Raw genomic sequence first — 25,956 nt, forward strand, 5'->3', positions numbered from 1 at the left:
AAACTTTATCAAATCAACATTTTCACTGCAGCTAATCCACAAGATCAGTTTGCAAAGATCGGTCAGGTTTAACCATAGTTAGGTGTGATAACATGCAGCTGTCATGCAACATCTTGCGATTAGATAAGCTATTGGCATGTTATACTTTTTTTTCTGTAAGAAATGGAGAATTGCCACCATGTTGACCAAAAGATTAGTACATATTTTGCTTCTTGTTTTTTTTATGTAGCTTATTTGTAGCAGCATTGTCAGAGTCAGAAGCAATCTTGGGCTGAAGCCATATATGTGTCATCATCATAGTCAGGAGGCTGTGTGCCTTTGGGAGGCTGAGTCAGACAGCGAGACTCCACAGAACAATGAACTGTGTGAAAGTCTCAATCTTTGTTTAACCCTGTTTGTCCCCCAATCAGAGTCCAACACGGCAGCCAGCGATGAGAGTTGGCTAAAAGAGAAAGAAATTATCTGTGAAAACATGCTTTTAGGTGATGTCTTTTTGCCATGCATTCAAATATGAGTAAGCTGTCAAAACTACATCCTGTCTCTGTCACCACACCCTAACAAGTACATCAGTTCCTGAAAAGTTGGCGGTTGTACAAACCTCAGAGTCGGTGGCATGATGTGAAGAGAGAGAGAGTGAGAAAGAGAGAGGCAGAGAGAAAGAGTGAGAAAGAGAGAGACAGAGAGAGAGATCCTCTTTTAAAGTTTTACTGTTCCCTGGCAGCTCACCACAACAGAGAGATCAGTCTGAGAGTAGAAGAGAACGGAGAGGCAAGATCAAGAGGGGAAGCTAAGAGAAGATGCAGTTTCATACAAAGAGGCATTGATAATCTTACAGAAGTGGGAGTGACGTGGAAAGTAGCCACTTTGCTTTTTTCATAGACATTAACTCATGCAGTTAGATCTTTTTTTCTTTCCAAATTCCAGTTTGTAAGGCTTGAAAATTGTTTAAGTTGGACCAAAGAAAAGAACATCAGACGATCTGAATGTGGAAATATTCTGAAGTTGCTGTGGCTTCTTTAACATTCATCCGAACATTGCTTTCCTCTTCACCATGAGAGCCACGTGGACTGTTTTGATACTGGGTGAGTCACATATGTCATTAATTTGGACATGAATGGATTATCATCTGTTTCAAGGGTGTAAAAGATATTATATTCTATTATTGTTTGCCACAAGAAACACTACAGATAAACCAGCACTGTAAATTTTGTGATTACTTACTTAATTAAACATGAATTTATTAGTAATAAGGATCTAATTTCAAGTTATCTTCAAATCAGCTCAATTATACTTATTTTATTTCCTTTTTTTGTTAAATATTCAGCTCTCACTGGAAAATTAATAGTCGTTTGTCAATTATAAATTTAAACTGGTAACTTTACTTTAGCTTTAGCACAGTTACATAACAGCTTACATCTGGAAAATAGCCCAAAAACACATTTTGAGAACGATATTCAAAATGGTCTTTTAACTTAAACTGAATTAAACACCATGACCTCATTAGACAGTACCCACATTATTTTTTCCGCTGTAACCACAGCTACCAGTCAGCTGACCACAGTGGAAGAACTCTGTTTTTATGCCACTAGCAACAAGAAGCAACACTGACACATTCTGATTCTGAATGTTTTAATAGAAACAGGATTAATGAAGTGATCTAACATTTATTCTCCTCTGTAAAAGTCCCAACAATGTTATGTCTACATATTGCTGCTGTCCTGTTATTTGCTCTGTGTTAATCTGAAAGCCAAATTGTGTATAGTAAAGTTCCCTAATTACAAACTGTAATTATTTTATTATTAAACAGGCAGTTATTTTTATTAACTATCCACTTACATAGGAAACACTATCAAGAGAAAACTGCTTCAGAAAATATGTTCTGAACAATAAACTTGTAATGCAACCAGACATCATCATAAATAATAAACTGATAAAAAAAAATGTAACGTTTAATTTTAAGGATTAAATGCAAAGTCCGTGGACTGACCAGCATAAACATTCTCCCTTCCTGTTTTACATACTCTGTATCACACCCACATAGTCATTCAGGAAACTACAAAAAACTGACAGTGCAGTCAGAAGGTTGTTTATATACTGCATTATTATTCACGAGGCAAAGTACAGGACTCTAAATGCAATCCTCCAGAGGTGAAAATTATCCTGAGATACCTTATACAAGCAGGCAATACATGTTTGTAGAGAAAATTAATCCAAAAGGATTTGTTTTTGCAGAGTGTCCTTCTCAAAACTCATCATATCTCTAGCTCTAATGTTTAGACTTATTGAATCTTGAAACTTTCCTAAAAATACCCTATGACCATTGATATTGTAGTGATCAGGGGTAATAGATGAAATGGTCAAAATGTAATAGGCTGCAGTAATGAGTGGCACTTTGTGTTTGTTTTTCAGCTTTTATCCTTTTTCCTTTCATTGTCCAAACACAAATCTGCCCTAATGGGTTCAAGGGGAAAGACCAAAAGTGTGTTGGTATGTAATAAAACGTAACTTTCTTTAAAGACACTTATATGCAACACATGTACAGCTCTCTATTAAAAAGTACTTTGTTCTGTATCATGCCTCATAATTTTCAGGTTTTTTCTTTATTTACTAAAATTGTTGTTGTTTTTATCATTCTTGTTCTTTTTTCACATCAATATAAATTTCAGTATTTAAACCAAGCATCAGTTCATGCTGTAATAACTTTTCACATTTCTCTTTCATTGACAAAGACACAGATGAATGTAAAGACGACCCAGAAATATGTGGAGATAATACAAACTGTTTCAACACAAATGGCAGCTACTTCTGCCAGTGCAAGGAAGGTTACAAGTCAAAAGCTGTGAATTTTACTGCTTTAGACTCAGATGTCAGATGCAGAGGTAAATAGTCTTTAATTAGAAATGACAAACAATCGGATTTCATCCATCATTTCCTATAATTGTTCTTTTCTTTTCTGTTTCAAAAAAGATATCGATGAATGTTTGGATATCCCAGACATCTGTGGACCCAATGCCTCTTGTCAAAACAAAATGCCCAACTACACCTGCAGCTGTAAAAATGGATTTGTCTCTTCTACTGGAGTGGAAATATTTCATGGCCGTGACAAAGTCACATGCAGAGGTAACACAGAGACTTCCTGCACAGTTGTGTTAGTTTGCTTTTCTTTGCATTTAAGGTGAAAACTTATTTGTGTTCACAAGTTTACATTCCACCCCCCTTCTCATAGAGACACATATATTAGTTATTTTTACTTAATTTTCTAAAATCCTTTTTGTTTTTAATCATTTCTCTTTTATCTAATGAATATCAAGTTCAGAATTAAGCCAAGCATGAGTTCATGCTATACCAACTTTTCACAATTTTTGTTCCTTGACAAAGATGTTGATGAATGTACATAACGGTAGTGAGAGATGTGGAGAAAATGCAAAGTGTTTCAACACAGATGGCAGCTACTACTGCCAGTGTAAGGAGGGTTTCAGGTTTCAGGTCATCAACAAAGGCTGTGAATTTTACTGCTAAAGATTCTGCCAAATGTAAAAGTAAATAGTCTTAATGATGACACAAAAAGCAGTTGTATTAGTTTGCTTTTCTTTGCATTTCAGCTCCAAGTCAATTATTTTTACATTCCTTCCCTCTGCTCATACAGACACAGATGAATGTAAAGATGAAAAGGTTTGTGGTCTTAATGCATCATGTACAAACACACCCGGCAGTTATTACTGCGTCTGCAACGCTGGCTATGTACTGAAATCTGGAAAATCTAGCTTTTCTGGGCAGGAGGAGCAATGTGAAGGTGATGAATATGAAATAGTGTGACAAGATTTACACATTTAAAATCCTTTTAACATATCTTAAAATATTTCAGCTGCATCAACTATTCAAATTCTTTTTTTTTTTATCCTTGATTTGTGTCCATTTCAGATATATGTAAGATTGATGAGACAATTTGTGGAAATGGATCCTGCCTCCATGATGCCAGCGGCCATTACTGTGCATGCTCTGCAGGGTTTAGCCACTACGGCAACAAAACGGCTCGTTGTACCGGTAAGAATAGATTTTAGTTTTTCTTGAAAGACCAATACAAACAGGTTTAGGGTTTACACTAAACAATGTACTTTCAAAATGATTTTCAGACAGTAAACTATTTTTATTTTCTTAGAGCTTCACTGTGGTGTTTTCAAGGACGTGAACAATCTTATGGAGGTAAATTCACAGCATGGAAGGTTTATTTTTTTCAAAATGTGATGTTCCTCTGTTATCAATTACCTTTCGTATGTGATTTTTTATTTTTTTTGCCTTCATTTAGAAATTTGACATTGTTAAAAATGATATGAAGGAACTGAGTGAAAGTTGTCTGATGCTCTCGGGAAGTAAAAATTCAAAGGACCTCAATGGAGAAGTCTTACTAAAGGTAGGAATTGTTTCTAGAAGCAGCCTTTTAGAGGAAACCCAATATGTCAGATGGTGTACAGCTATCTGTACATCTATGCTGCCAAAAAAGTCAGTACTCCCTCTGTTTTTGCTTTTTGTTTGACCTTTAATGCATTTTTTTTCAATGTCTCTCCTCTTTTAACTCTAGAGTCTGCTCTCTGTGATCGACCAGCTCCTGTCCGCTGGATCTCTCAATGGCAGCAAGAAAATCTCCACATTTCTAGATGTGGTGGAACAAGCTCTAAGATTCATTGGACCTTTTATTAAAACACCAGGAACTAAGACATCCACCAATCACACAGGTGAATCAGTAATTAATGTGATTGCTTTCCAAAATAAATAAAAAATATATGCACTTTTGCTTTTTACTACATCAATCTGCCTCTTTAAAGTCCATATTTCACACAGTTGATAGTTTTATCTATGGTACAAATTATTCAATACCAATTTTCCACCAGAACTGGAGCTGCTGGTACATACTGGGTCGGCTATACCCCAAGGATTAAAGACTCTGTTGTCTAAACATGCTAAAGTGGATATAAAGATGAAGGAAGCTGCAGGAGATCCCTCATTTTATCCAGGTAACAACATGTCTATAAATAACACATTTAAAACACATTAATTTCAAACACTAAACCTGTGTTGTCCTGTCATTGAAGGATTTACAACAGTTTCATTGCTGAGCTATTCAAACTTGGAAAAATCTACAGAAGGTTTCTATAGTGGGATGAAAAAGAATGAGAGCCAGGACTTTAAGATAAACTCCAAAGTGGTGACTGTCAGTGTCAGCAACACAGACACAAAACACCTGAACGAACCGGTCAATATAACTTTATATCATCTTGATCAGGTAAGAGAAAAGCCTATTTGTTTCTTTCTTCCATAACATCCACTATTTTAAGATAAATGTGAAACTAATGAATTTATCTATTTCACAGCCAAATCAAACCGCCCACACCTGTGTGTTCTGGGATTCCTCTAAGGAAGGAGGTGCATGGTCTGAGCGCGGCTGCAACGTGACGGAGTCCAACCCAAAATACACCGTGTGTTCCTGTAACCACCTGAGCAGCTTCGCGGTGCTCATGGCCCTCTATGACATGGAGGTTCTACTTCCTTTACTTCATAGTTATTCAGAACATAAAGTTCTTCACACTTGAAAACATGACGCTTTAATTTTCCCCATTCTGTCTCCATACAGAGCCCTTTTGAGTTGCAGCTGTTCTCCTGGATAGGCCTATCGCTTTCATTAATTTGCCTGTTCCTCTGCATCCTGACCTTCTCAATGATCCGGTCCATCAAAAGCCCAAGAACAACCATCCACCTGCACCTCTGCATCAGCCTCTTTATTGCAACCCTTGTCTTTCTCGCAGGCATCTCTCAGACACAGAACAAGGTTAATGCTCTAACGGCTTGTTGAGTTTATTAAAAAGTATCTAAAAACACATCAGAGAAGCCAGCATTAAGTCATACTACAGCTAAAATGGTACTGAAAGTGCTCACCACTCTAAATTGTTGTGTATTAATCCTGTTAGAAACTATTACCTCAGTAATTAACTCCTTCCTATATCTTGAACTCGTTTTGAAATCATGCTTTTCACATGCTTCATCTCTACTCCCATTAGGTTGGCTGTGCAGTAGTTGCAGGGATGCTGCACTTCTTCTACCTGGCCTCCTTCTGCTGGATGTGTCTGGAGGGAATCCAGCTCTTCAGGATGGTGGTCCTGGTCTTCAACACCAACTTTAAAACCAGCTACATGATGGCAGGGGGCTACGGAGTCCCGGCTGTAATTGTTGCTGTCACTGCGTTGGTCAACAGACATGGATACGGGACTAAGAAATAGTGAGTTGTCAAAATTTCATCAACTAATATTAATGTTTTTTTTTGGCTCATTTTGTAACCATTTTCAAATTCTGGTAAAGTTAACTCATTTAATCTGTTCAATAAAATGTCAACTTACATTTCAGTTGCTGGCTAAACTTGGATTCGATTTGGAGCTTCTATGCCCCTGTCTGTGTCATCATTACTGTAAGTTTTTACCAAAAAATGAATTCATTATTTAATTTAACATTTGTATGGGAACCCACCCTACTTCCGCTTAAAATTTTTCTCATCGTCCAGGTAAACATTTTCTTCTTCCTTATCACTGTGTGGAAGTTGGCACAGAAGTTTTCAAGTTTAAACCCAGACCTGGACAGCTTGCATAAAATCAAGTAAGTTACCAATGTTCCACATGGTCAACCTACAACTACCAAAAAGCTGAGAACTGCTATGACGCATGTTAGTCATATTTTCTTCTGTAAAAGAACCTGTTTTACTTCCTTACTCATAAAACTGAAAAAAAGTAAGTGCAACATCCTCTTTGACATAAAAAAATGAAGTTCCTCGTTTTTACCTATGTGCATTTGTTGCCTCCTGCAGGGCATTCACCATTACTGCAGTGGCTCAGCTCTGCATACTCGGTATCATGTGGATCTTTGGATGTTTCCAGTTTGAGAAAGACACAATGACAATGTCTTATCTGTTCACCATTTTTGGCAGCCTTCAAGGTGTCATGCTCTTTGTTATGCACTGTCTATTTTCCAAACAGGTCAGTCACGCCCTCTGCTAAAAGTAAAGAAAAATATCACGCTTCAGTTTTTCTGTATCATCAGGGATCCAAGCTCGATCTGTTTTCTGATTTTAGGTGAGGGAGGAGTATGAAAACATTCTTTCTCAGCTACGTGCGCCTCGGAAGAGAACATACTCCGAGTTCAACCACTCAAGCAAAGCTAATGTAAGCAGAGATTTAAACTTTAATTCAATGCAAGGAATGCAGTTCCTGCTCATTAATGCACAGAGACTAAAGTTAAACAATGTCTTTAAAATGTGTTCAACATACAGTTAAAACTGATACACATATTTACATAAAGTGTATTAAAATTTTTATTTTTTACTCTTTATTCATCACTGCTTGAAGTTAAATCAGAATAAATATTGTCTGTTGCCATGTTGAGCCCAGAATTATTCATTCTGGTTTAAATTAAGATGTGAAGTGAAGCATAGTGTTTGTTCTTGTTGTTTCTGAGACAGCAAAGCTTTCCTGCATAAATGTAATATGTTTTTAATTCTCCCATTGTTTGCATTGTCATCTTCAGGCATCCAGAAGTACCCAGGACACGGGAGAGTCTCACATGATTTAACTGAACAATATCTCTGGGAGATTTCAGAATGTCGTTTTAAAAATGAGCTCTCTGAGACATGTGCAGTGAAGTTTGGGGTCCCTCAGGGGTCTGTGCTTGGCCTGTTACTATTTTCACTTTGTCTTCTGCCTGCTGATGCTCTTCTGCTCTGATTTAACCTAACTATTCACTGTTATGTTGACAATGTGCCTTTCTCATTTGGAAACGGTGCAGATTTGTCTAAAGTACAGATGGTAAAGTACCATCTATTGGTAATTAGGCATTGCTTATCAAAATAATTTCCTGCTTCTTAACAGTGATAAGATATCCTCAGGATATTAGGCAGACATTTTCATCAATAGGTTTTTAAAGCTAAGTTAAAAAAAATCACTTATTCACTTTGTCATATGTGATTTCATTTTATTCTTATTGTTTTTGCTGCTTTTGGGGGGGTATTGTATTGTTTTTTTAACTCCTTGTGATTGCTCAGCACTTTGAATGGCTTTATAAATAAAGTTATTATTATTGCTATTAATAGCTTTGGATTAAAGTCCAGTTAAAATATGGATATTAAAGCTTTGAACATGGCTTGTTTTGACAACTCATACTGTCCATAATATGCTTTAATTTCATGGCAATACTTTTTTTAACCGTATTTTTGTAACTTGATAAATTATGTAATTTATTTAGGAAATGTACATACAAAAACAGTATTTTTATATGAAAAAATGTGTGTTCTTTTGATCAAAATTACATATATGTTTGCAGAACTTAATCAGGCACATCTACCAATGTAAGTTGCTTCATTCAGGTACTTATTTCAATCAGCAAGGACAATCCAAAATATACTTAGGTTGCAAGCTCTTCTTTTAAGTCTTTCAGCTTCATCTCTACTCCCATTAGGTTGGCTGTGCAGTAGTTGCAGGGATGCTCCAACTACTGCACTACTTTTTGGAAATCCAAAACATAAAACAGATTTATCATTTGGAGATTTGCCTGTATATAAGTCGCTGGGAAATTTAGTCGGCATTATTGTATGGCTCCAAGGCTGCTGCATTTATTGCAACAGAAATGCATCGAAAATAGCTGTTTATTCAGTGAGTCATATGCTATTTGTTTTTAAACTGATCTTAGATAAGTTCAGTTGTTATGGTTATCTGAAATGGTAGCACCGCTGTAACACATGGTATTAGCGCACATCGCATATTTTACACTGATGCTGTTTATTTCTTGTTTACATGTCTTTCTTTGTGTGAATTCTGCAAATAGGAATTTTAAATGTCTTTGTTTTTAGATTTGCAAAAATAAATGTAATCATACATATAACATTGCTGATGATTTTGAAAGCATTTCTTGATGTGGGTTGAAAAGTACACAGGAAATGGGAGACTTTCTCCTATTCCTTCCTGTTTATGTGAGATCAGCAACATGATGGTTCCTAGAAAAACCCAAAGGTTTAGACAGAGACGAGCAGTTAAATCATACAGAATTACTACATTTAGAAATCTGGTTTGTATTAAAGGTCAGGGCTGAATCTGGTTTCTATTGATCTTATTATTTCACAGACACTGCTAAGGCCGCATTGTGTCATTGTATTTTATGAAGTTTGATCAATGGCGTCACATTTGTTTATGAGACATGTATACTACATTCTTTCAGGAATGACAAAAAAAAAAACATATTTTTGTAACAAAGCTAAAGAATGTAAGCAATATCTGCTTCTTACTACGAGTGTTGAACCATTTAGCGAGCAGTTAATCAATTGGAAAATAACTGAGAGCAAGCTGAGATCCACTCTGCTCCATAAGATCATCAGAAGAGATCAATAGATGGAAGGAATGCTTTTAGCAGGGAAGGAGGATGGAAAATGCAGATCCAGAAGGTTGTGATAAAACAGCTCTCTACAGAGAGGGAGAGAGAAAGTAGGAACAGGCAAAAGAGAAACTGTTGGAGAGAAAAGGGAGGGGACAAGAGAAAATGAGAGGGAAGTAGTGATAACTCACTTAGCAAACAAGGCAACGGTGCTGATAAGAAACATATTCATCTGTTTCCACCATAAACAGCCCAGCATTCATCCATTGCTATCTCCAGGTAAGTTTTGTCCATATTTTATTCCTTTTCTTACTTGTCAATAACATATTTATAAATAACATTCTTGGTGCATTCCTGTTTTCATAGATAGAAGTTAAGATCGTTATGAAGCAAAAGTACAAGGAAATAACAGGTTTCTACATGTCTCTAGAGGTAATGCTGGGAAAGCTGCCCCACTGTTATGAGCAGACGACACCAGAAACTGGGCACAAATTCAAAACTCTTGGTTATGTTGATGTGTAAACATAATATTTCAGATTTTAAAAAGATTCCCATATGCTATAACAGCGCATTCTGTGTTTTTGATTCAAAACTGTATCTATAATGTTTTATGGATTATTTAGTACTGCATTCAAAATTATAACATTGATTTTGGAAAGAAGTGTTTAATATCCACTGTTTATGTAAACAATTTCTAAAGAATATTTTATATCAGTGAGCGGAAAAGGGTAGAGTGTCTTCTCCGGGTCAGGGCGGGTGTCCAGACCCAAGTGGAGGAGTTTAAGTATCTGGGGATCTTGTTCACGAATGAGGGAAGAAGGGAGCGGGAGATCGACAGGCGGATTGGGGCAGCGCCTACTGTGAAGCGGGCGCTGTACCGGTCCGTCATTGTGAAGAGAGAGCTGAGTCAAAAAGCGACGCTCTCAATTTACCGGTCAACCTACGTTCCTACCCTCATCTATGGTCATGAGCTTTGGGTCATGACCGAAAGAACGAGATCACAGATACAAGCGGCCGAAATGAGTTTCCTCCGCAGGATGGCTGGGCTCTCCCTTAGAGATAGGGTGAGAAGTTCGGTCATCCGGGAGGGACTCAGAGTAGAGCCGCTGCTCCTTCACGTTGAGAGAGCCAGTTGAGGTGGCCTGGGTATCTGGTCAGGATGCCTCCTGGACGCCTCCCTGGTGAGGTGTTCCAGGCACGTCCCACTGGGAGGAGGCCCCGGGGAAGACCCAGGACATGCTGGAGGGACTATGTCTCTCTGCTGGCCTGGGAGCGCCTTGGGGTTCCCCCAGAGGAGCTGGAAGAAGTGGCTGGGAAGAGGGAAGTCTGGGCCTCCCTTCTGAAGCTGCTGCCCCCACGACCCAACCCCGGATAAGCGGAAGAAAATGGATGGATGGATGGATAGAATCCTTGAGGAATAAAAGCTTATTACTGTTAACTTCTAGGTGAGTTTATTTTTCATAAAAATTCCAATTACTTTTGTATTTTTCTGTAGATCACACTGAAGATGACGACACCAAGTGTACCAATAAATGAATCTCTTCTTAATGTGTCCACTACCAACAACACCACTTTGATCCCTAAAACTAATGGTTTAGGGATGTCTTTATTCACCATGCTATTTGGAGCTGTCTCCAACCTCACCGCTCTGGGAATACTGGCTCGGTCCCGCTCCAGGTTCCGTCGCCAATCAAAAAAATCATTTCTGCTACTAACAGTGGCTTTACTTGTGGCTGACCTGTTGGGTCATGTGATTTTAGGTGCATTTGCACTGCATGTGCATTTGAACCCTGGGGTCTTACAGCCTGGAGAAACCTTCTGTGATGTCTTTGGAGCAAGTATGGTGTTTTTTGGTTTGTGTTCATTGTTTTTTGGTTTTGCAATGGCAGTGGAACGCTGTATGGCAATCACGCAACCATTTTTTCATGTTTCTATGGTTACAACTGCTCATGCAAAGTCAGTGGTGTTATTTTTGTCAACAATTGCACTATTGCTGGCTCTGTCACCTTTTTTTTCAGAGGGAAGTTATTTTCTCCAATTTCCCAAAACATGGTGTTTCTTTCCGATTCATGGGAAAGGGTCTGGTGATGACACAACCCTAGTTTTGGTCTTCTCTTCTCTGGGTCTCTTTGCTCTATTTTTTTCCCTGTTCTGCAACATTGTCAGTGGACTGGCACTGCTGCATGCAAGAATAAAGTCAAGAAAAGGAAATACAACACCTTCAGGTAGCAGTGGTCGTCGTGCATCAACAGCATCGTCTGCCTCCCTATTTTGCACACTGGATGTGGAGATGATGGTGCAACTCGCAGCAGTCACTGTGGTGTCTTGTGTCTGCTGGGGCCCCTTTCTGGTGTGTACATCTCTTCCCTGTACTCCTGAGATATTTACTGTAAAGAGTTACACACATTTCAGTTCTTAGACGTTACAGTCAATTAGAAGATTGCTTAAAACCTTCTGTTTATATGTGTCTTCTGTCTTATAGATCCACATTTTCATCAAGCAGTTTAAGATGTATACTGAACCAGATAAGCTTGTTTTAATTGGTTTGCGCATGGCTGCCTGGAATCAGATTTTAGACCCCTGGGTTTATATCTTACTTCGAAGGAAAATGCTGATGAGACTTTGCTGTGGTCGCTACTATCAAGGCATACCAACATCCAGCAACTCCTTGTCAGAGAGCCGCAGAAATACAATTAATCTTCAATGACCCTCATCCATTGACCTCTTTCATTTTGGACTGGCATCTTAAGTTATTTGCTTTGCTTTTCACCCTGATTCCGATTTCTTTTTTTTTTTTTTTTTTTTTGTAAGTTAATATATAAATGCTATTGTTATTTTTCAGCATAGCTTAACAAGTTCATAGTTTGCATACCAAAGGCCTGCGCAGCGTGGAGTGAATAAGTGATGGGAGACAACCCAAGCGACATTTCACAACATTTTAGTTAGTAGTCTGGACCGGTGTCCGCATGATTTGTCCTACATTCAGTAGCAGCCTCCTGCAAATCTGGTGGTCGGGGCAGATTTTGTCCAATCAGAACAGAGAATTGTTTGACAGGCTCCGGGTTTGGCCAATCGGTGAGCTGCTCTACAAAACTCACACCCCCCTAGTGGGCGGAGCTTAAATGGCAGCAGCTCTCTCCAATATGGAGTACAGAAAATAGCCTGATTCACTCCACATCTTATACTTTTCTCTTGGGTCTTTATTATCTCAGGGTTTATTATTATTTATAGCTTATTCGCAGATGCCAGCCCGCTATAATCTCTTACCCGTATTTTGAGCTGTAGCTTGAACTTAGCAAACTCCTCAGTACTTGACAGCTGCCGCGCTAACAACGATAAACCTCTACAAACACTTCAAAACTCCTGATTTCCACCAAAACACAGCGCTGTGAACTGTTTTCAGCGCTCTCAACGGCGGGAGCACAAAGTCTGAAAGCTTCCGTCAGAGCAACAAAGTGAGCCGAGCTACTGGGTGAAAGGTGACGTCGCGGCAGAATATTTGACTCGTAGGTAAGTTGTGTACCAATTCGAAGTTGTTTCCGATGAGTGCTTGTGTTGTCTGGCGTGGTTCCAGGTATCTGTTGCCACTTAAGTACAACTTGGATACTTCCGTTGTTGTAACTATAGTGTTAATCCAAAACATGCCCTTACATTTAGTTAGCTATTTGTTGTCTAATAATAAGTAAAACTAAGTTTTCTCGGTCTATTTGTCTGTACCAGCCTGCGCTGCAGTACTTCAGCCCTTTAAGAGGAACCCATGTAGGCTTCAGTTTAAGCCACGTATTGTGTAAATCCCATCTTTTTTTTTTTTCTTTCTCTCCGTGACAAGAATGCACAATGCAGCGAGTGTGTCAGCCTCTCTGGGTTCTTTGGGACTGCTGCGTCTGGTTGGGGTGTCCTGGTCCTGGAGTCTGGCAGCAGGCCTAGGCGTATATCTGGGCACCAAAAGCTGGAAATACTTCTACATTGCAGCACGTACTGCAAAGAGAGACCTCAAGTAAGTTAAATGCGTCCAAATTAAGGTGTGATGTCTCTGGAAGTGGATCTACATTTTTTTTTTGCACTCAAATATTCCCTCTTCTTCTTCTTCTTCTTCTCTCATTTGAATCAGTGGCCTCTATGTGCTGCTGAGGGTGAAGCTGGCCTTGTGGCGCTACATGCGCAATGGAAGCAATATTCTTTCCATCTTCGCCCAGACCGTGAAACAACACCCAAATAAACCGGCACTGATCTATGAAGCCACAGGGGAAACATGGACCTTCACCCAGCTGGATGAGATCTCTAATGCTGTAGCTAATTGGGCAAGAGGTCAAGGATGGGTCTCTGGGGATGTGGTGGCCCTCTTCTTGGAAAGCAGGCCGTTACATGTGGCGCTGTGGCTCGGCTTGGCAAAAGTTGGGGTAGAAGCAGCTCTTATTAACTTCAGCCTCCGCTGTGATCCTCTTCTGCACTGCATTGGGGTGTCAGGGTCACGGGCCATAGTGTTCGGAGCCGAGCTGGCAGATGGTGAGTATGATTAATCTCTCCATCTGTATAATCTGTATTAACTCTGAAGGATGGCATAAACCTCCTAGCATTTTTCTTGAAGTAGGTGTGATATCAACAGTTTTCAAAAGAGTACTTTTCTTTCAAACGGCTATAAAAAGAAAGCTTAAATGTTACCAGAATCATTTTAAAGAGTATGATTGTTTCTCTCTCAACCTATGTTCAAAACCTGTTAAAAGCTGGGACTCCCAAAACACCAAATTAGGGTTTTGGGAGCAGAATGGTGTAATTTCATTCTTACAACTCTGGGAGAGATGATACCTTTCTCTACACTTGTAGAAAATGGATTGTCCTTTATGTGAATGCTGTTTAAATAGCAACTTTTGAAAGTAAAGATCATTAGTTATTAATGTTTATAAAAGATTCTATTGTAGAAACTGGATTGTTAACTTAAGCTGTATTGTGATAATTATTCAATACAGACTATATATATATATATATATATATATATATATATATATTTTTTTTTTTATTTATTTTTTATTTTTTTATTTTTTGTCCCTTTTTCGCAGCTCTAGTTGTAGTAATCATCGTATTCAACCTAAGGGTGATATTGGCTACAGGTTGAAATTACGTAATAAAACGGATCAGAAAACATTCTGCCTTGACATAAAACCAGTTTACCCATATAATTCTTTACCAGTAAGATTGTAGTTTAATGCTTTGATTGAAAACAATTTTAGGGTTTGATTAAAGGTAGAATTTTTGTGGACCATTAAAGCATATGCTCATGTATGAAATTAGTAGTTTTTGTAAAGCATGTGAAAAAAATCCTCCCCTCCATGTAATTCAAACATAGTGTTAATTTTTAACCCTCAACAATGAGTCTTGGGTATGTTGTTTATAATAAATGCACAGCAAATTATATTTAGATATATTTCACATTATCATATCAAGTTCTCAAAACTGCAGCCAAAGGGAATCAAATGAAAAGCTTTACTTGAGGGGATGCAGAGTAATCACTTAAATGTGTATTTTACAAATAATTGTATCAAAAGGAGAACACACAGGCTCACTGATGGTTGGCACATATACACTGGGTGGTTACATATTTTATTTTATACAGTTAGCTTTTAAAACCTGTAAGAGTGATTCTTTTGTATACAGTTGGAATGTAAAACCTGAATTATGAAGATGACTTGTGTTCTAGCATGTCTGAACCTGCGTTTCAAGGTTTCAAGGCAGTGTGTTCACATTGCCTTGAGAATTCCATTTATGCATCCTTAAGTTAGATTGCATGCCTTTTTGTTTGCTCTGCAAAATTTCCATCTTTGTTTTTATTTAGCTGTAGAAAAAACAACCACTGGAAGCCGTTTTGGGGCAGTTTCAGACTTGAACTAAAAATTAACCCTACAGTGCCTCGCTTGCTTCCTGTGCAGAGATTTTGTCTATTATTCTAAGTTTTTAACATACCATGTTTTACAAAACATGACCTACCTGGATTTCACACATTATTTGTATAAATTATGATGGATTTTTATGGTAATATGTCTATTATATTATTATTCAAACTTATGTAAGCCTGAAAAAAACATATAATCACCAAAAGTGTTTCTAAGAATTTTTTATTTTTTTTTGCAAAATATATTAATCTAGTAACTGAACAGTCCTGACAACATGGCAGAGTTTGTTTGTTTGATTTACTTGGTTATATCTTATAATGCTTAATTCTCTCGAAGGTCTTCATCAGATTCAATGTCAGGGCTGCCAGTCAATAGATGCAGATATCTCTACTGTTTGGTCTTTGGCACCTTTACCACACACTTTCCCCATCCTCAGACTCAGGTTGAACATAGATCCCATGATGCCACACAGTTGATCTGCACTGCATCTCTAGAGTCAGTGCTACCCAGACCTGCAGCCTTGATCTTTTGCAGCCTATTTGTCACCTGAAGTGTGGAAACAAGTTGGAGGTGGAGGAGAGGGACTGTGGGAGGGTGGGTGATGTCTAAAAGCTGAAAAGTGTGAAGTCCTGAGAATAGAAATAGACAATTGTCACAGAGGGTGGAGGTGACAGCTCGGGGACTGGTGGGTGACTGACCAAACCTGTTAAAAAACTGGTTCCGGTCGTTCACCCACCCTATGCCTCATACGGCCTGGGGCCTTGGTTTGTGGCCAATGTCATCATTTATCACTTTAAGAGGCACAATTGTGGGTTGCCTTAAATGTGGGCCTGTTTTCCCATGTCCTGCAGATGAAAGAGGGGCTGTTACACTGAAGTTTGCAACAGCACGTTTCCTACTGGTTAGCACTGGTTTTGGTTCCCTTTTCAAAGAGTTATACATTAATGAATGTGTTATCTTTGTGTCAACAGTTGGATAATATCCATTATCTAAAACCGAACAAGCTGATCAACTTTAAAATGTCAAACACCTCTCATAGTTGTTGAATGGAAACTATTTCTAAAACGGTTGGGCAGCCATCTTGGAATCTTAAATAAAACTTGCACAGGGCATCTGTAATTCTTGAATCCTCCACTAGAGGACAGAAGACAAGTACATCATTTAAAAGAGCAGGGTTTTATTTTTAAGGAATGAATGAACTTTGTTACAGAGATCTCTGAAATATGTATCAAATACTGTATGATTCATATAGCATTAGATTTACTGCATGTTCTGATACAGTTGAGATATCTTCTGTTGACTTCTCGTATCTTTTCCTTTATGATCAGCCATGTTGGAGATCAGTTCCTCCATCAGCCAGTCCATGGTGCGCTTTTGTACAGGGGACCTCAGCGCAGAACGTCTGACAGCTCTGAACGCTCAACCTCTGGACCCAGTTTTGGCCACTGCATCAAGAAACCCACCTTCACCTTGTGTTCCCCCGAAAGGCATGAATGGTTAGTAGGGATCATCCCAAGTTATTTCTGTTTTTATGGCAAACATTGCCAATTGCTCTAACGCAAGAAATCTTCTCAGTAAACCATCCATAGCTTGGTGACAAAATCATAACATTCTTTATGGTTAATCAGTTAGCTCTTCTCCAGTGGGGTCATGTTGGTAACATGAAGATTCAACAGTTTGACTAACTGAACCAATTTTCTCACTGTCTGATATTTAATCAGAATGTTCCTGTTTTTAAATCGGGTAGAATTACTAACATTTCTAGATGCTAGAATAACAAGAGAGCAATTTCTGCACAATTAGATTTTTGTCTTATTTCATTAATATTTTTAGAGTAGATTTTTGAATTACATCATTTGAATCAAACTTTCTTTTGTAGCCTTTCATCCAGTGCATTGGTGAAATTTTGTCCCATTCCTCCAGGCAGACGTGGTGTAACTTGGAAGGGTTACCTGCAGCACTCATTGCGTTTGCATCTGAGATCTAGGGATTTGATTGGGCAAGTAAAAACATTGGTATTGTGCAAAATCTCTTGCCAGCATCTTTTGCTTTTGATCTCGGGTTGATGCCCTCATTTTACACCAGAATACGTTAATCTCTGGGATGCTAAAGCTGTGTGCGGTCTGCATCTGCACTTATATTATGTCTGATTACATAAGCAACCAAATATCTGCAGGTTTCTTCTTTCACGCATGTGAACTCCTCCTGTATGACTGAAGCTTCTGTGTGGCAAAAATATCTGAGTCCACTTTTAAATAAAATCATGCAATAGAAGGATTTTTTTAAATCTTCTGTGCAATTGGTGCTGTTTATATAGTAGGGTTTTTTTTCTGCAAACAAAATAAAAAGAAAAATTCCAAAAAGAAAACTATACTAGACAAGTCTATACATTACGAGGTGAGAGGTTGTCCTAAGCAGCCTTTAGCCATTTATAGAAAGGACTTTCTGCACTGCATGGAGATCTAGAGTAAAATAAGATGTGAAGATCTTCTCTGGGTCATGCCTTATTTGTTTGAGCTGTGAAAATGTGAGTCTGCTAACGGACCAATTATATTTCAATCTGATCAAATCTACACTGTTGACTTGTTTTTTCTTATTTTAGGTATGAGTTTGCAGCATTTATTCAATGTCAATGAAACAAAGTAATTATTTTGGTTGCAAAATTAGCGTTGATCTCCTACTTTTGCCGGACGACATTTAAATATTGTTTCAGTTCAGGTTTTTTCTATGCAGTTTTGAAAGTTGAGACCTGAATGCTGTTTGTACTTTTCACAGATAATTTAATCCAAAAATCTGAACATGAGCTTCTCTGTGGCAGCTGTATAGGGGCCACTATATTTAGTGTTTTCAAGCCAAGCAAAATGAGAACATCTAGTTCAGATTTAAATTTTGCAGAGCAATAATTTCACACAGCATGACCCCAGCATCACTGTCAAATCCCATAGTTAGTCATTTCAAACTAATAATAATGTCTTTTAATAAACAGTAGAGAACTATGCATTCAAATGGTGAATTTAACTTTGATTAAACTGTTATGAACAGTGGATATATAATTTTCACTCTCTTCTTTGATGTTAAATTTAAATGCCTTAGAACACCAGCATGCTTGTATTCTGTTGTTTAGTTTTTATTATGGATTAAATTGGAGCGATAAGAACAAGGAGACCAAAAGAAAAAAACAAATGCAAAGAAATAATGTTCACTAACTTTGGCATTAACAAGTCCATGTTTGAAAAACCTGTTTCTTTTGTGTTTGTTTTACAGTCAAATGCCGAGATTTAATTTCCCTTGGATGTTAAATAAATTATATTGATGTTGAAAATAGAAATAAGTGTCATAAATTGTGTTGAAATAATATCTGCAATGTTGCATTATCTTCTCCAGACCGCCTGTTTTATATTTACACCTCTGGAACCACAGGACTTCCCAAAGCTGCCATTGTGGTCCACAGTCGGTATGTTTTAATGACCTGCTACTCACCACAAACCTTTGCTGTTAAGAGTTTTTTTTTTTTTTTTTTTTTTTTTACTGTTCCTGTACTGTGAATGAGAACATCTGAAAATCTATTTTTGCCTGTATTTATTTTTCTACAACAGCTACTACAGAATAGCCGGCTTTGGGTACTTTGCCTTCCGCATGCGTCCTGATGATGTCATCTATGACTGCCTGCCCCTGTATCACTCTGCAGGTAAATGATGCTCACCTTCTGCATTTAATTAATCCACATTCAGATCAATTGTTGGGTTTTGTTACTTAAAGACTTTCCGTCTGTGTCAGGTAACATCGTCGGCGTTGGTCAGTGTCTTATCCATGGTCTCACTGTGGTAGTGAAAAGGAAATTCTCTGCCAGTCGCTTCTGGGAAGATTGCATTAAGTACAATTGCACTGTAAGAGACACAGTGTGAGCAACATTCAAATGTACCACATTTTAATGAGTAACTAACTTAAATAAGAGAACCTTTGATGACTTCGCCTCGCAGGTGGTACAGTATATTGGGGAAATCTGCCGGTACCTCCTGTCGCAGCCGGTCCGGCCATCCGAGAAGGGCCACAGAGTTCGCCTGGCAGTGGGGAATGGACTGCGCCCCAGTGTGTGGGAAGCCTTCACAGAGCGATTTGGGGTGGGGCAGATCGGGGAGTTTTATGGAGCAACTGAGTGCAACTGCAGCATTGCCAACATGGATGGCAAGGTCGGCATTCACTATATTGTCTCTTTCCGCACAAAATTTGAAAAGGATGTGGGTTGGATACTTTAGCTGAGTATGTTGTGCCAGGTGGGAGCCTGCGGATTTAACAGTCGCATTCTGCCCTACGTGTACCCCATCCGGCTGGTGAAGGTCAATGAGGAAACCATGGAGCTTATTCGGGACAGCCGTGGTCTCTGTGTCCCTTGCAGCCCTGGTAATAAACTGCTTTATTAATGCTATCGCAAGTTTGTCCAGTACAGTTTGAGTCTTTTGTTCTGTACTGAATGTACACAATTAAAATCCTCCGTGCTTCACAGGGGAACCAGGGCTTCTGGTAGGTCGTATAAACCAGAAGGACCCACTACGGCGCTTTGACGGCTACGCCAGCCAGGATGCTACAAAGAAGAAGATTGTTCAAAATGTCTTCAGGAAAAATGATTCTGCATATTTATCAGGTTAGCACAAAACTTTTTTTTTTTGTCAGCGCACAGTGTGTGATGTGACCAGTTAGCTATTCACAAACATGTCGTGTTTTTAGTTTCAGCTAATTAGCTTTTCGCTTACTCCAGGAGACGTACTGGTGATGGATGAACTGGGCTACATGTATTTCCGTGACCGGAGTGGGGACACCTTCCGCTGGCGAGGGGAAAATGTCTCCACCACTGAGGTGGAGGGCATACTCAGCAATGTTCTGGATCAAACCGACGTGGCCGTGTACGGCGTAGCAGTGCCAGGTAAACTGAAGGATCTTTTGATATTGCAACCACTTCCTGGTCTTTCCCCGTTAGTCTTATTGCTGTCACTGTAATTTTGCGTCAGGTGTGGAAGGTAAAGCAGGCATGGCTGCCATCGCAGATGCTACAGGGAAGTTTGACTGCGACAGTTTCTTGCAGAAGATTCAGCGATCACTTCCTACTTATGCCCGCCCAGTGTTCCTGCGAATCTCCCCACAGGTAGACACCACAGGTAAAATAACCCAGCATTTTCTCTCCCTAAAAAAAATTATAATAATGATCGCTAGAAATTCCTTGTTAATGAAATATTATATATCCAAACATGCATGTACAGGCACATTTAAAATCCAAAAGACCAGACTCCAGAGGGAGGGATTTGACCCACGGCTGACAACTGACCAGATCTACTTTTTGAACGGTCGAGCTGCCCGTTACGTTCCAGTGGACGAGGAGCTTTACAACTCCATCGTGGAGGGAAGAATGTCTCTATGACGTGTGTGTGCGGCCATAGCAGTGCTGTCCAAGTGCCTCAGTCAGACAGGTTAATCAGGAGCCAGAGGGAAACGCATTGAGGAATGCATGCAGCAATGTCTGGATCATTCAGTTTTGGTGCAACACAGTTTTGGCTGTTCGGCTTTCAGGAAACGGAGTTAAGAGGACTATTTACATCGAGTACTGTTACACGAGTTTAAACACTGTATAAGTAACACACTATGTGGAGGTATTTGTTCTTTAACAGTTCCTTTTTAATCACAAAATGAGCATTTTAAATTGCCTTTGAGCAGCGTCGTACATAGAATAGATTTCTTTCCCAGCTAATTTGAAGGACGATACATGTTACATTAATGGTGTTAGAATATAACTTGTAGTATTAAGTGAAACTTCGTTATGGGGTATTTACCCATCTAGGAAATGCTAAATGCTGCTAGGTTTTACTGTGTAGGTTTACCTGTGTTACTCTGGCTTGTTTTAATGAGGTTGAAAAACTTGATTTTTTACATGCAGTATGAATGCCTACAAGTTAAAAACCGTACTAACCTTAACATAATCACAACATCTATCGTGATTTATTTTTTTTTTAATGCAATGAATTACTAAACCTGCTTGTCAGATGTGTACCTCTGAACAACACTGTCGAACCACGGAACAACACAGATTTTTATTATAGAATGTGCCTTTTATTAAACTTTAGATCTGTTTCACATTTTCTGCTTTTAACGAAAAGGATTTTAAATAAATTGTCAGCAGAGAAGCTAAGTCGCACATTTCTGACTGTTTTTATGTAACAAATCTGTGTGATATTACATAGGTGTTAAGGTTTGTGAGGTGCAACCCCAAATTCTTTGTTTTGCTGTAACGCTATTAAACTATTTCAAAGCGTTTGCTTCATTCAATTTATTCTGCTTCCAATTTATCTTGTAACCCTATTTGCAAAAAGAAAAGAGAATCTTTACAGCTCTGTTAGTGCTCCGTTGACAAAGTTATCCTTTCCGGTAGAATTTTCAGTGGATGCTCTTTACAAGCGGTACAAAAATACGGAAAGGCTTTTGGTGTGATGATATTCGTGAAAGTGTAGAGGGGCGTTCTCTCCTTCGGGTCGTAAAATGTCACCCTTCCTCTGTCCATGTCCAAAACCATTCTTATCACGTCTGGCTTCTTAGACATATTGAGTGGCTCCCAGGGCGCGGTGCAGGCTTTGTGCTCTCCGTTCCGATATCTTATAGTCCAGAATCCCTCTGCAGGTGTCAGCACATGTTTGCCCTTCCTGTTAATCGACTCGCTGGCTATTCCTAAAACCCAGTAGGTGTTGTCGTTCACCTCCACGTCCCAGCTGTGGCGTCCAGTGAAGTAGCCCTCGGCAGCGAGCAGCTCTGCGCTGATATCGAAGCGCTCCGGGTTGTCCGGAAGCTTGAAGATCTGGGTAGAGTTCTGCACGACTGTGAGATCCTCGGAGAGGATGAAACAGCTTGCTGCGGTATTGGGGTCCAGAATCACTGGAGCTTGAATGAAAAAAGTAGAGTTACTGATGTAATGAGTAAAGCCTGTTGAATTTGCTGCAACATTCTGCATTATACTTACTATATTTGACAATTTTTTTCATCTTCTCCCACACTTTATATTTTAGAGAGCCCAAGTGCTTGGCCACATCAATTAGGGCTGCAGACAACATGTGTGGATCAGGAGACTTTTTCCAGGTTCTGAAAAGAGATCGTAAAAGTAAGCATTTGGGAGTTCTTTCTGTAAAACAAGTTAAACAATACATACTTTAAAAAAAACATACCTTTTGATTGTCTCCTTGTAATTCTGAGAAAAAAAAATGCAATATATAAGTTTCTGGTTGACATGCACAAGAATGCACATTCAGTTCTGCTTGAAATGGGCTTCATATAAATGTCTGACCTTCAGAAATGGGATATCTTGACTATTCATTTCCTGTTCCGCTGTTCTGATAATGTTAGAGAGCGATGTTACTTCATTGCTCATCTCCTCAATCTTTTCATTGATCATGAGATTCTTCTGATCCTCCTCAGCCTTTAACTCCAAAAGTCTAGCGGCCTCCTGCTCCTTAAGAAACTTGTGAAGAGCCTCGAATTCCTCTTTGATCTGTGCTTCAGTGTGTTTAGCTTGGTTCTGCAAGGGGACGTGTTCAATTGGTTATTTCGAACCTCCTCCGAAAGCATCCCTGGAAACTGACCATACCTGGACGTGTTCAGCCATTTCCTCACATGCTACGGTCGCATTCTTGTACAGCTGCAGCTTCTCTTTCAAGGGCAGAAGAGCGCTCTTCAGCTCCTCCTGAAATGTCAGTGACAGGGCATCAACTCTTTTACAAGGTCAGTCTGGCAGGTGGCCAAGCTGCCAGCACTGAGTGAGGCTTTCAGCTGCCACATACCTTTCCATAGCACCATTCCATCTAAATGGAAAGCTTAACAATACAGTAGCATCAAAGACAAAGAACTATGGAAGATCCATTGAACGGGTCACGTCAGCAAAACTGAGGTCATGCATAGACTAAAGATATTTTACAGTATTAAAAAAAAAAATTATTTAGCTTGTTGGACGTTTAGTTGCCTTCGGGGAAAAAGGCAAGGGCAGGATATGAATGAATGTAGCGTCACTAAAACCTTGTGGGAGTCAAGTTTCAGACCCTTCTGGACCTGAATAGCAACAGGATACCAAATATATAATTCTATTATTAGAATAGTAATATACTCTGTATTAGAATATCAGGAATACAAAAAGAAATGTTGGAAAACTAATGTGCAACACATTTTCCCAGCAATTTAGTCTTCACTAAATAAAATTAAAACTGAAAAATATTTAAAGTTTATTCATTTATTCATGGTGGCTAACACCACGCGTCTTTTTCTACAATACGTGTTGGCTGCATTTAATATTAAAATACTAAGCAACAAGGATTTTGCTATTTATCTTGGCTGCAATAAGTGCCATCAAAAGTAACTGGTTAATAGGTTATACTTAGACTCAACACGTTATGTGAAGGATGTGCTGCTGTCTGCTCTTGTGAAGCAATGCTTTGACTAGCCTTGTGACATTAATATGCCTACCTTACAGTCATGGGCGCCTTCTGCAATGGGATAGAGTCTGTGCCCCTTGTGTGCAGCTGCTTTGCCACAAAGGCCACATATTGGTTCCAGATCCTCCAAGCAGAAGAGTGTGAGGTTTTCCCCGTGCTCTTTACAAGATTTTGGGTCATTCCTACTCCTGTCGTCTTTGAAGGACTCACAGGCCCTCTCTAGCACAGTGTTTACCGCAATTTGATCCATTGAAGAGCGACGCCAGCACAGAGGGCAGCAGTGCGAGTCCTTGCGGTCTTGTGTGTCCCAGCTGCCTTGCAGACAGGCCTTACAAAATCTGTGTCTGCAGGTGAGGACCACTGGCTTACACAGAATATGTCCACAAATTGGACAGGAAAGGTCATCCTCAGAACGAGCATGTCTGGTGGCCATTCTTTCCCCCAGCGCTCTGATTGTAAAGCAGGCTCTAATGCCCCTCCCACATCAAGCTGCCTCATCTTAACCTCAGAAATAACTGTTAATACTTCAGATCTCAAATACATGTCCAGTGTAATGCTACACAAAGCACTGCCCTTTCTCAAATAAACACCTCTCTAAAGTAAAAACCCTTCTCTTTACGTTTAAATGATTGAATCAACTGGTAACCATAGACATAAAAAATATATATATGGTGCTGGAATATTTGCCCACACTATAGTTCTTGAATTGCATTTAAGCTATGTTGACCCTTTTGTTATTTAGAAGGTTAAGTGAACCAGTGGTTGTAATGAAAGAAGCAAAACAATCAGATCTAGAGTACGGAGGAGGATATAAATAGCAAAGAGAAGCTGTATCTGGAAGATTTTATTCCTGACCTTTTGAATTTGGGATATTGTACTAAATTGTGGATGGGGTATTGATTTAAACTATCACAAGATTAATATGTGAAAACCTTAATTAATTAAAAGGTAAAGGACACAGCAACATAGTCATCCTAAAGTTTAATTTGTTAATCTCAAAAGCATTTCACAGCAACCTGATCTTCTGTGCCTTGTAACCCAGTATTTGGTTGGCTAAATTAGCTTACTGGAATGCTGCACAAAAATAGGTTGTGCCAATTGTGCAAAAGCCCAGGGAACACACTCCTGCCATAGGAAAACACTATTAAGATGTTTTCTTATGGCAAACATTATGTTTTAACCCAAACAATTCAGTCTTAGATGCCTGGAGTGGGGCAACTTGAAAAAAAAAGAAGTGTTTTAAAGACCTGATTTTTAATTAATACATTTTGAAATCCAACAAATTACAAAGGTAAGGATCGCCTTGGACACATGAACAGGTGACCTGTTGCTAGCCTGTGTATATAGACTGAGAATATTTAGTTATGTGTAAATCTAAAAGTAACACTTCAAAGAAAAAAAAGCTTCACCTACCTTATGGTTCCTGAAGGCCTCCCTTATGTGAAACACTCTATGGTTCATATGCTGACCAGATCTGCTGCAAACACAGCAGACCGGCTCCAAATCAGCAACACAGAACAGAAGCATCCTCTCACCGTGTGTCTTGCACGATTTATATGGAAGTTCAAGACAATCTTTAAAGCAGAGGGGGCACTCTTTTACACAAAGCTGTGTCCAGAACTGTTCCAAACAAAAATGACAAAAACTACTACCACAGCCAATGCAGCTCAGAACCACAGGAGCCAGGAAGGTTTCTCCACACACCGCACAGCAAGACTCATCCACAACGCGACAAGCCGTGTCAGCCTCCATCTGTGAAGGTCGGTGCTGCTGTCATGGATCTCTAATAAAGCAGGAAGATCTATTTTCTTTTTAGCTTGTACTTCAGTGTTCAATTTAGTCTCGCTCCAGAGAAGAGGGGGAGAGTGAGTCAACCACTCTGGTTTCACTATAAATTACCATTGGCATGTAAGGAAATATTTTAGCGGCAAATCTACCATCGGCTCAGAACAAGTTGGAAAAATGACAAAGTGACATCTACATTTGTTTTTTTGATAGAAAATTAAACTTACAATGAAAAATGTAGTAGTTTTAAACTAGCTAAGAACCATTTTTATGACTACACAGTGCATTTTATGGGTTAACTCACTTCATAATGAAAGCGAGAGGTCACAAAGTCACTAAGGCAGGCATCAGTGGCTCTGTAGGAACAGTAGTCGTCTTGTGATCAGAAGGTTTTAGGTTTGATTACAGCTTCCTTTTGCCAC

General features: G+C 39.1%; 4 protein-coding genes across 7 annotated transcripts; 3 read left to right on the forward strand and 1 right to left on the reverse strand.

Moving 5' to 3' along the window:
- Window positions 1-608: 608 nt before the first annotated feature.
- On the forward strand, window positions 609-8,916 carry LOC103468883 (adhesion G protein-coupled receptor E5-like). Of its 2 annotated transcripts, XM_081610088.1 has the most exons (19): window positions 610-1,082; window positions 2,410-2,487; window positions 2,730-2,879; window positions 2,968-3,120; window positions 3,647-3,793; window positions 3,922-4,044; window positions 4,160-4,203; window positions 4,307-4,411; window positions 4,580-4,733; window positions 4,890-5,012; window positions 5,091-5,281; window positions 5,370-5,534; window positions 5,630-5,824; window positions 6,054-6,271; window positions 6,397-6,457; window positions 6,551-6,642; window positions 6,851-7,019; window positions 7,116-7,205; window positions 7,567-8,916. In XM_081610088.1, the coding sequence occupies exons 1-19, from the start codon at window positions 1,052-1,054 to the stop codon at window positions 7,609-7,611; spliced, it is 2,334 nt and encodes a 777-aa protein (XP_081466214.1). In that variant the 5' UTR covers window positions 610-1,051; the 3' UTR covers window positions 7,612-8,916. The 2 variants fall into 2 exon arrangements, with proteins under 2 accessions (XP_081466215.1, XP_081466214.1); XM_081610089.1 differs by lacking the exon at window positions 3,647-3,793 and having other exon boundaries at window positions 609-1,082.
- Window positions 8,917-9,277: 361 nt separating this feature from the next.
- On the forward strand, window positions 9,278-12,346 carry ptger1c (prostaglandin E receptor 1c (subtype EP1)). 2 transcript variants are annotated; one of them, XM_017306181.2, is made up of 3 exons: window positions 9,278-9,681; window positions 10,898-11,752; window positions 11,885-12,346. In XM_017306181.2, the coding sequence occupies exons 2-3, from the start codon at window positions 10,910-10,912 to the stop codon at window positions 12,107-12,109; spliced, it is 1,068 nt and encodes a 355-aa protein (XP_017161670.1). In that variant the 5' UTR covers window positions 9,278-9,681; window positions 10,898-10,909; the 3' UTR covers window positions 12,110-12,346. The 2 variants fall into 2 exon arrangements, with proteins under 2 accessions (XP_017161670.1, XP_081466216.1); XM_081610090.1 differs by having other exon boundaries at window positions 9,278-11,752.
- A 189-nt stretch (window positions 12,347-12,535) lies between these two features.
- slc27a1a (solute carrier family 27 member 1a) lies at window positions 12,536-21,593 on the forward strand. Its single transcript, XM_008416064.3, has 13 exons — window positions 12,536-12,912; window positions 13,232-13,399; window positions 13,514-13,908; window positions 16,619-16,786; window positions 18,675-18,744; window positions 18,887-18,978; window positions 19,068-19,177; window positions 19,271-19,480; window positions 19,565-19,691; window positions 19,795-19,932; window positions 20,047-20,211; window positions 20,297-20,443; window positions 20,546-21,593. Exons 2-13 carry the CDS (start codon window positions 13,233-13,235, stop codon window positions 20,701-20,703), a joined length of 1,947 nt encoding a protein of 648 aa, XP_008414286.1. The 5' UTR covers window positions 12,536-12,912; window position 13,232; the 3' UTR covers window positions 20,704-21,593.
- Window positions 21,278-25,580, reverse strand: trim35-13 (tripartite motif containing 35-13). 2 transcript variants are annotated; one of them, XM_008416066.3, is made up of 6 exons: window positions 25,163-25,580; window positions 22,912-23,007; window positions 22,612-22,842; window positions 22,493-22,515; window positions 22,291-22,409; window positions 21,278-22,211 (listed from the first exon to the last, which is right to left on the reverse strand). In XM_008416066.3, exons 1-6 carry the CDS (start codon window positions 25,499-25,501, stop codon window positions 21,673-21,675), a joined length of 1,347 nt encoding a protein of 448 aa, XP_008414288.2. In that variant the 5' UTR covers window positions 25,502-25,580; the 3' UTR covers window positions 21,278-21,672. The 2 variants fall into 2 exon arrangements, with proteins under 2 accessions (XP_008414288.2, XP_008414287.2); XM_008416065.3 differs by lacking the exon at window positions 25,163-25,580 and adding an exon at window positions 23,781-25,085.
- Between the last annotated feature and the right edge of the window lie 376 nt (window positions 25,581-25,956).

Source organism: Poecilia reticulata, chromosome 8 (genome assembly GCF_904066995.2).
Source record: "Poecilia reticulata chromosome 8, P_reticulata-male-v2, whole genome shotgun sequence".
NCBI classification, from domain to species: Eukaryota; Metazoa; Chordata; class Actinopteri; order Cyprinodontiformes; family Poeciliidae; genus Poecilia; species Poecilia reticulata.

Excerpts from the sequence above, each read along its gene's own strand:
- trim35-13 (XM_008416065.3), bottom strand. The coding sequence starts at position 24,182 with ATGGCCACCAGACATGCTCGTTCTGAGGATGACCTTTCCTGTCCAATT. Across the intron at positions 23,008-23,780 it reads AAGGCGCCCATGACTGTAAG|GAGGAGCTGAAGAGCGCTCT; the intron begins GTAGGCATATTA and ends CTGACATTTCAG. Across the intron at positions 22,516-22,611 it reads AAGATATCCCATTTCTGAAG|AATTACAAGGAGACAATCAA; the intron begins GTCAGACATTTA and ends TTTTTTTCTCAG.
- ptger1c (XM_081610090.1), top strand. The coding sequence starts at position 10,910 with ATGACGACACCAAGTGTACCAATAAATGAATCTCTTCTTAATGTGTCC. Across the intron at positions 11,753-11,884 it reads TCTGCTGGGGCCCCTTTCTG|ATCCACATTTTCATCAAGCA; the intron begins GTGTGTACATCT and ends TCTGTCTTATAG.
- slc27a1a (XM_008416064.3), top strand. The coding sequence starts at position 13,233 with ATGCACAATGCAGCGAGTGTGTCAGCCTCTCTGGGTTCTTTGGGACTG. Across the intron at positions 19,481-19,564 it reads TTGCCAACATGGATGGCAAG|GTGGGAGCCTGCGGATTTAA; the intron begins GTCGGCATTCAC and ends ATGTTGTGCCAG. Across the intron at positions 19,692-19,794 it reads CTGTGTCCCTTGCAGCCCTG|GGGAACCAGGGCTTCTGGTA; the intron begins GTAATAAACTGC and ends CGTGCTTCACAG.
- LOC103468883 (XM_081610088.1), top strand. The coding sequence starts at position 1,052 with ATGAGAGCCACGTGGACTGTTTTGATACTGG. Across the intron at positions 1,083-2,409 it reads GTGGACTGTTTTGATACTGG|CTTTTATCCTTTTTCCTTTC; the intron begins GTGAGTCACATA and ends TTTGTTTTTCAG. Across the intron at positions 6,643-6,850 it reads GACAGCTTGCATAAAATCAA|GGCATTCACCATTACTGCAG; the intron begins GTAAGTTACCAA and ends TGCCTCCTGCAG.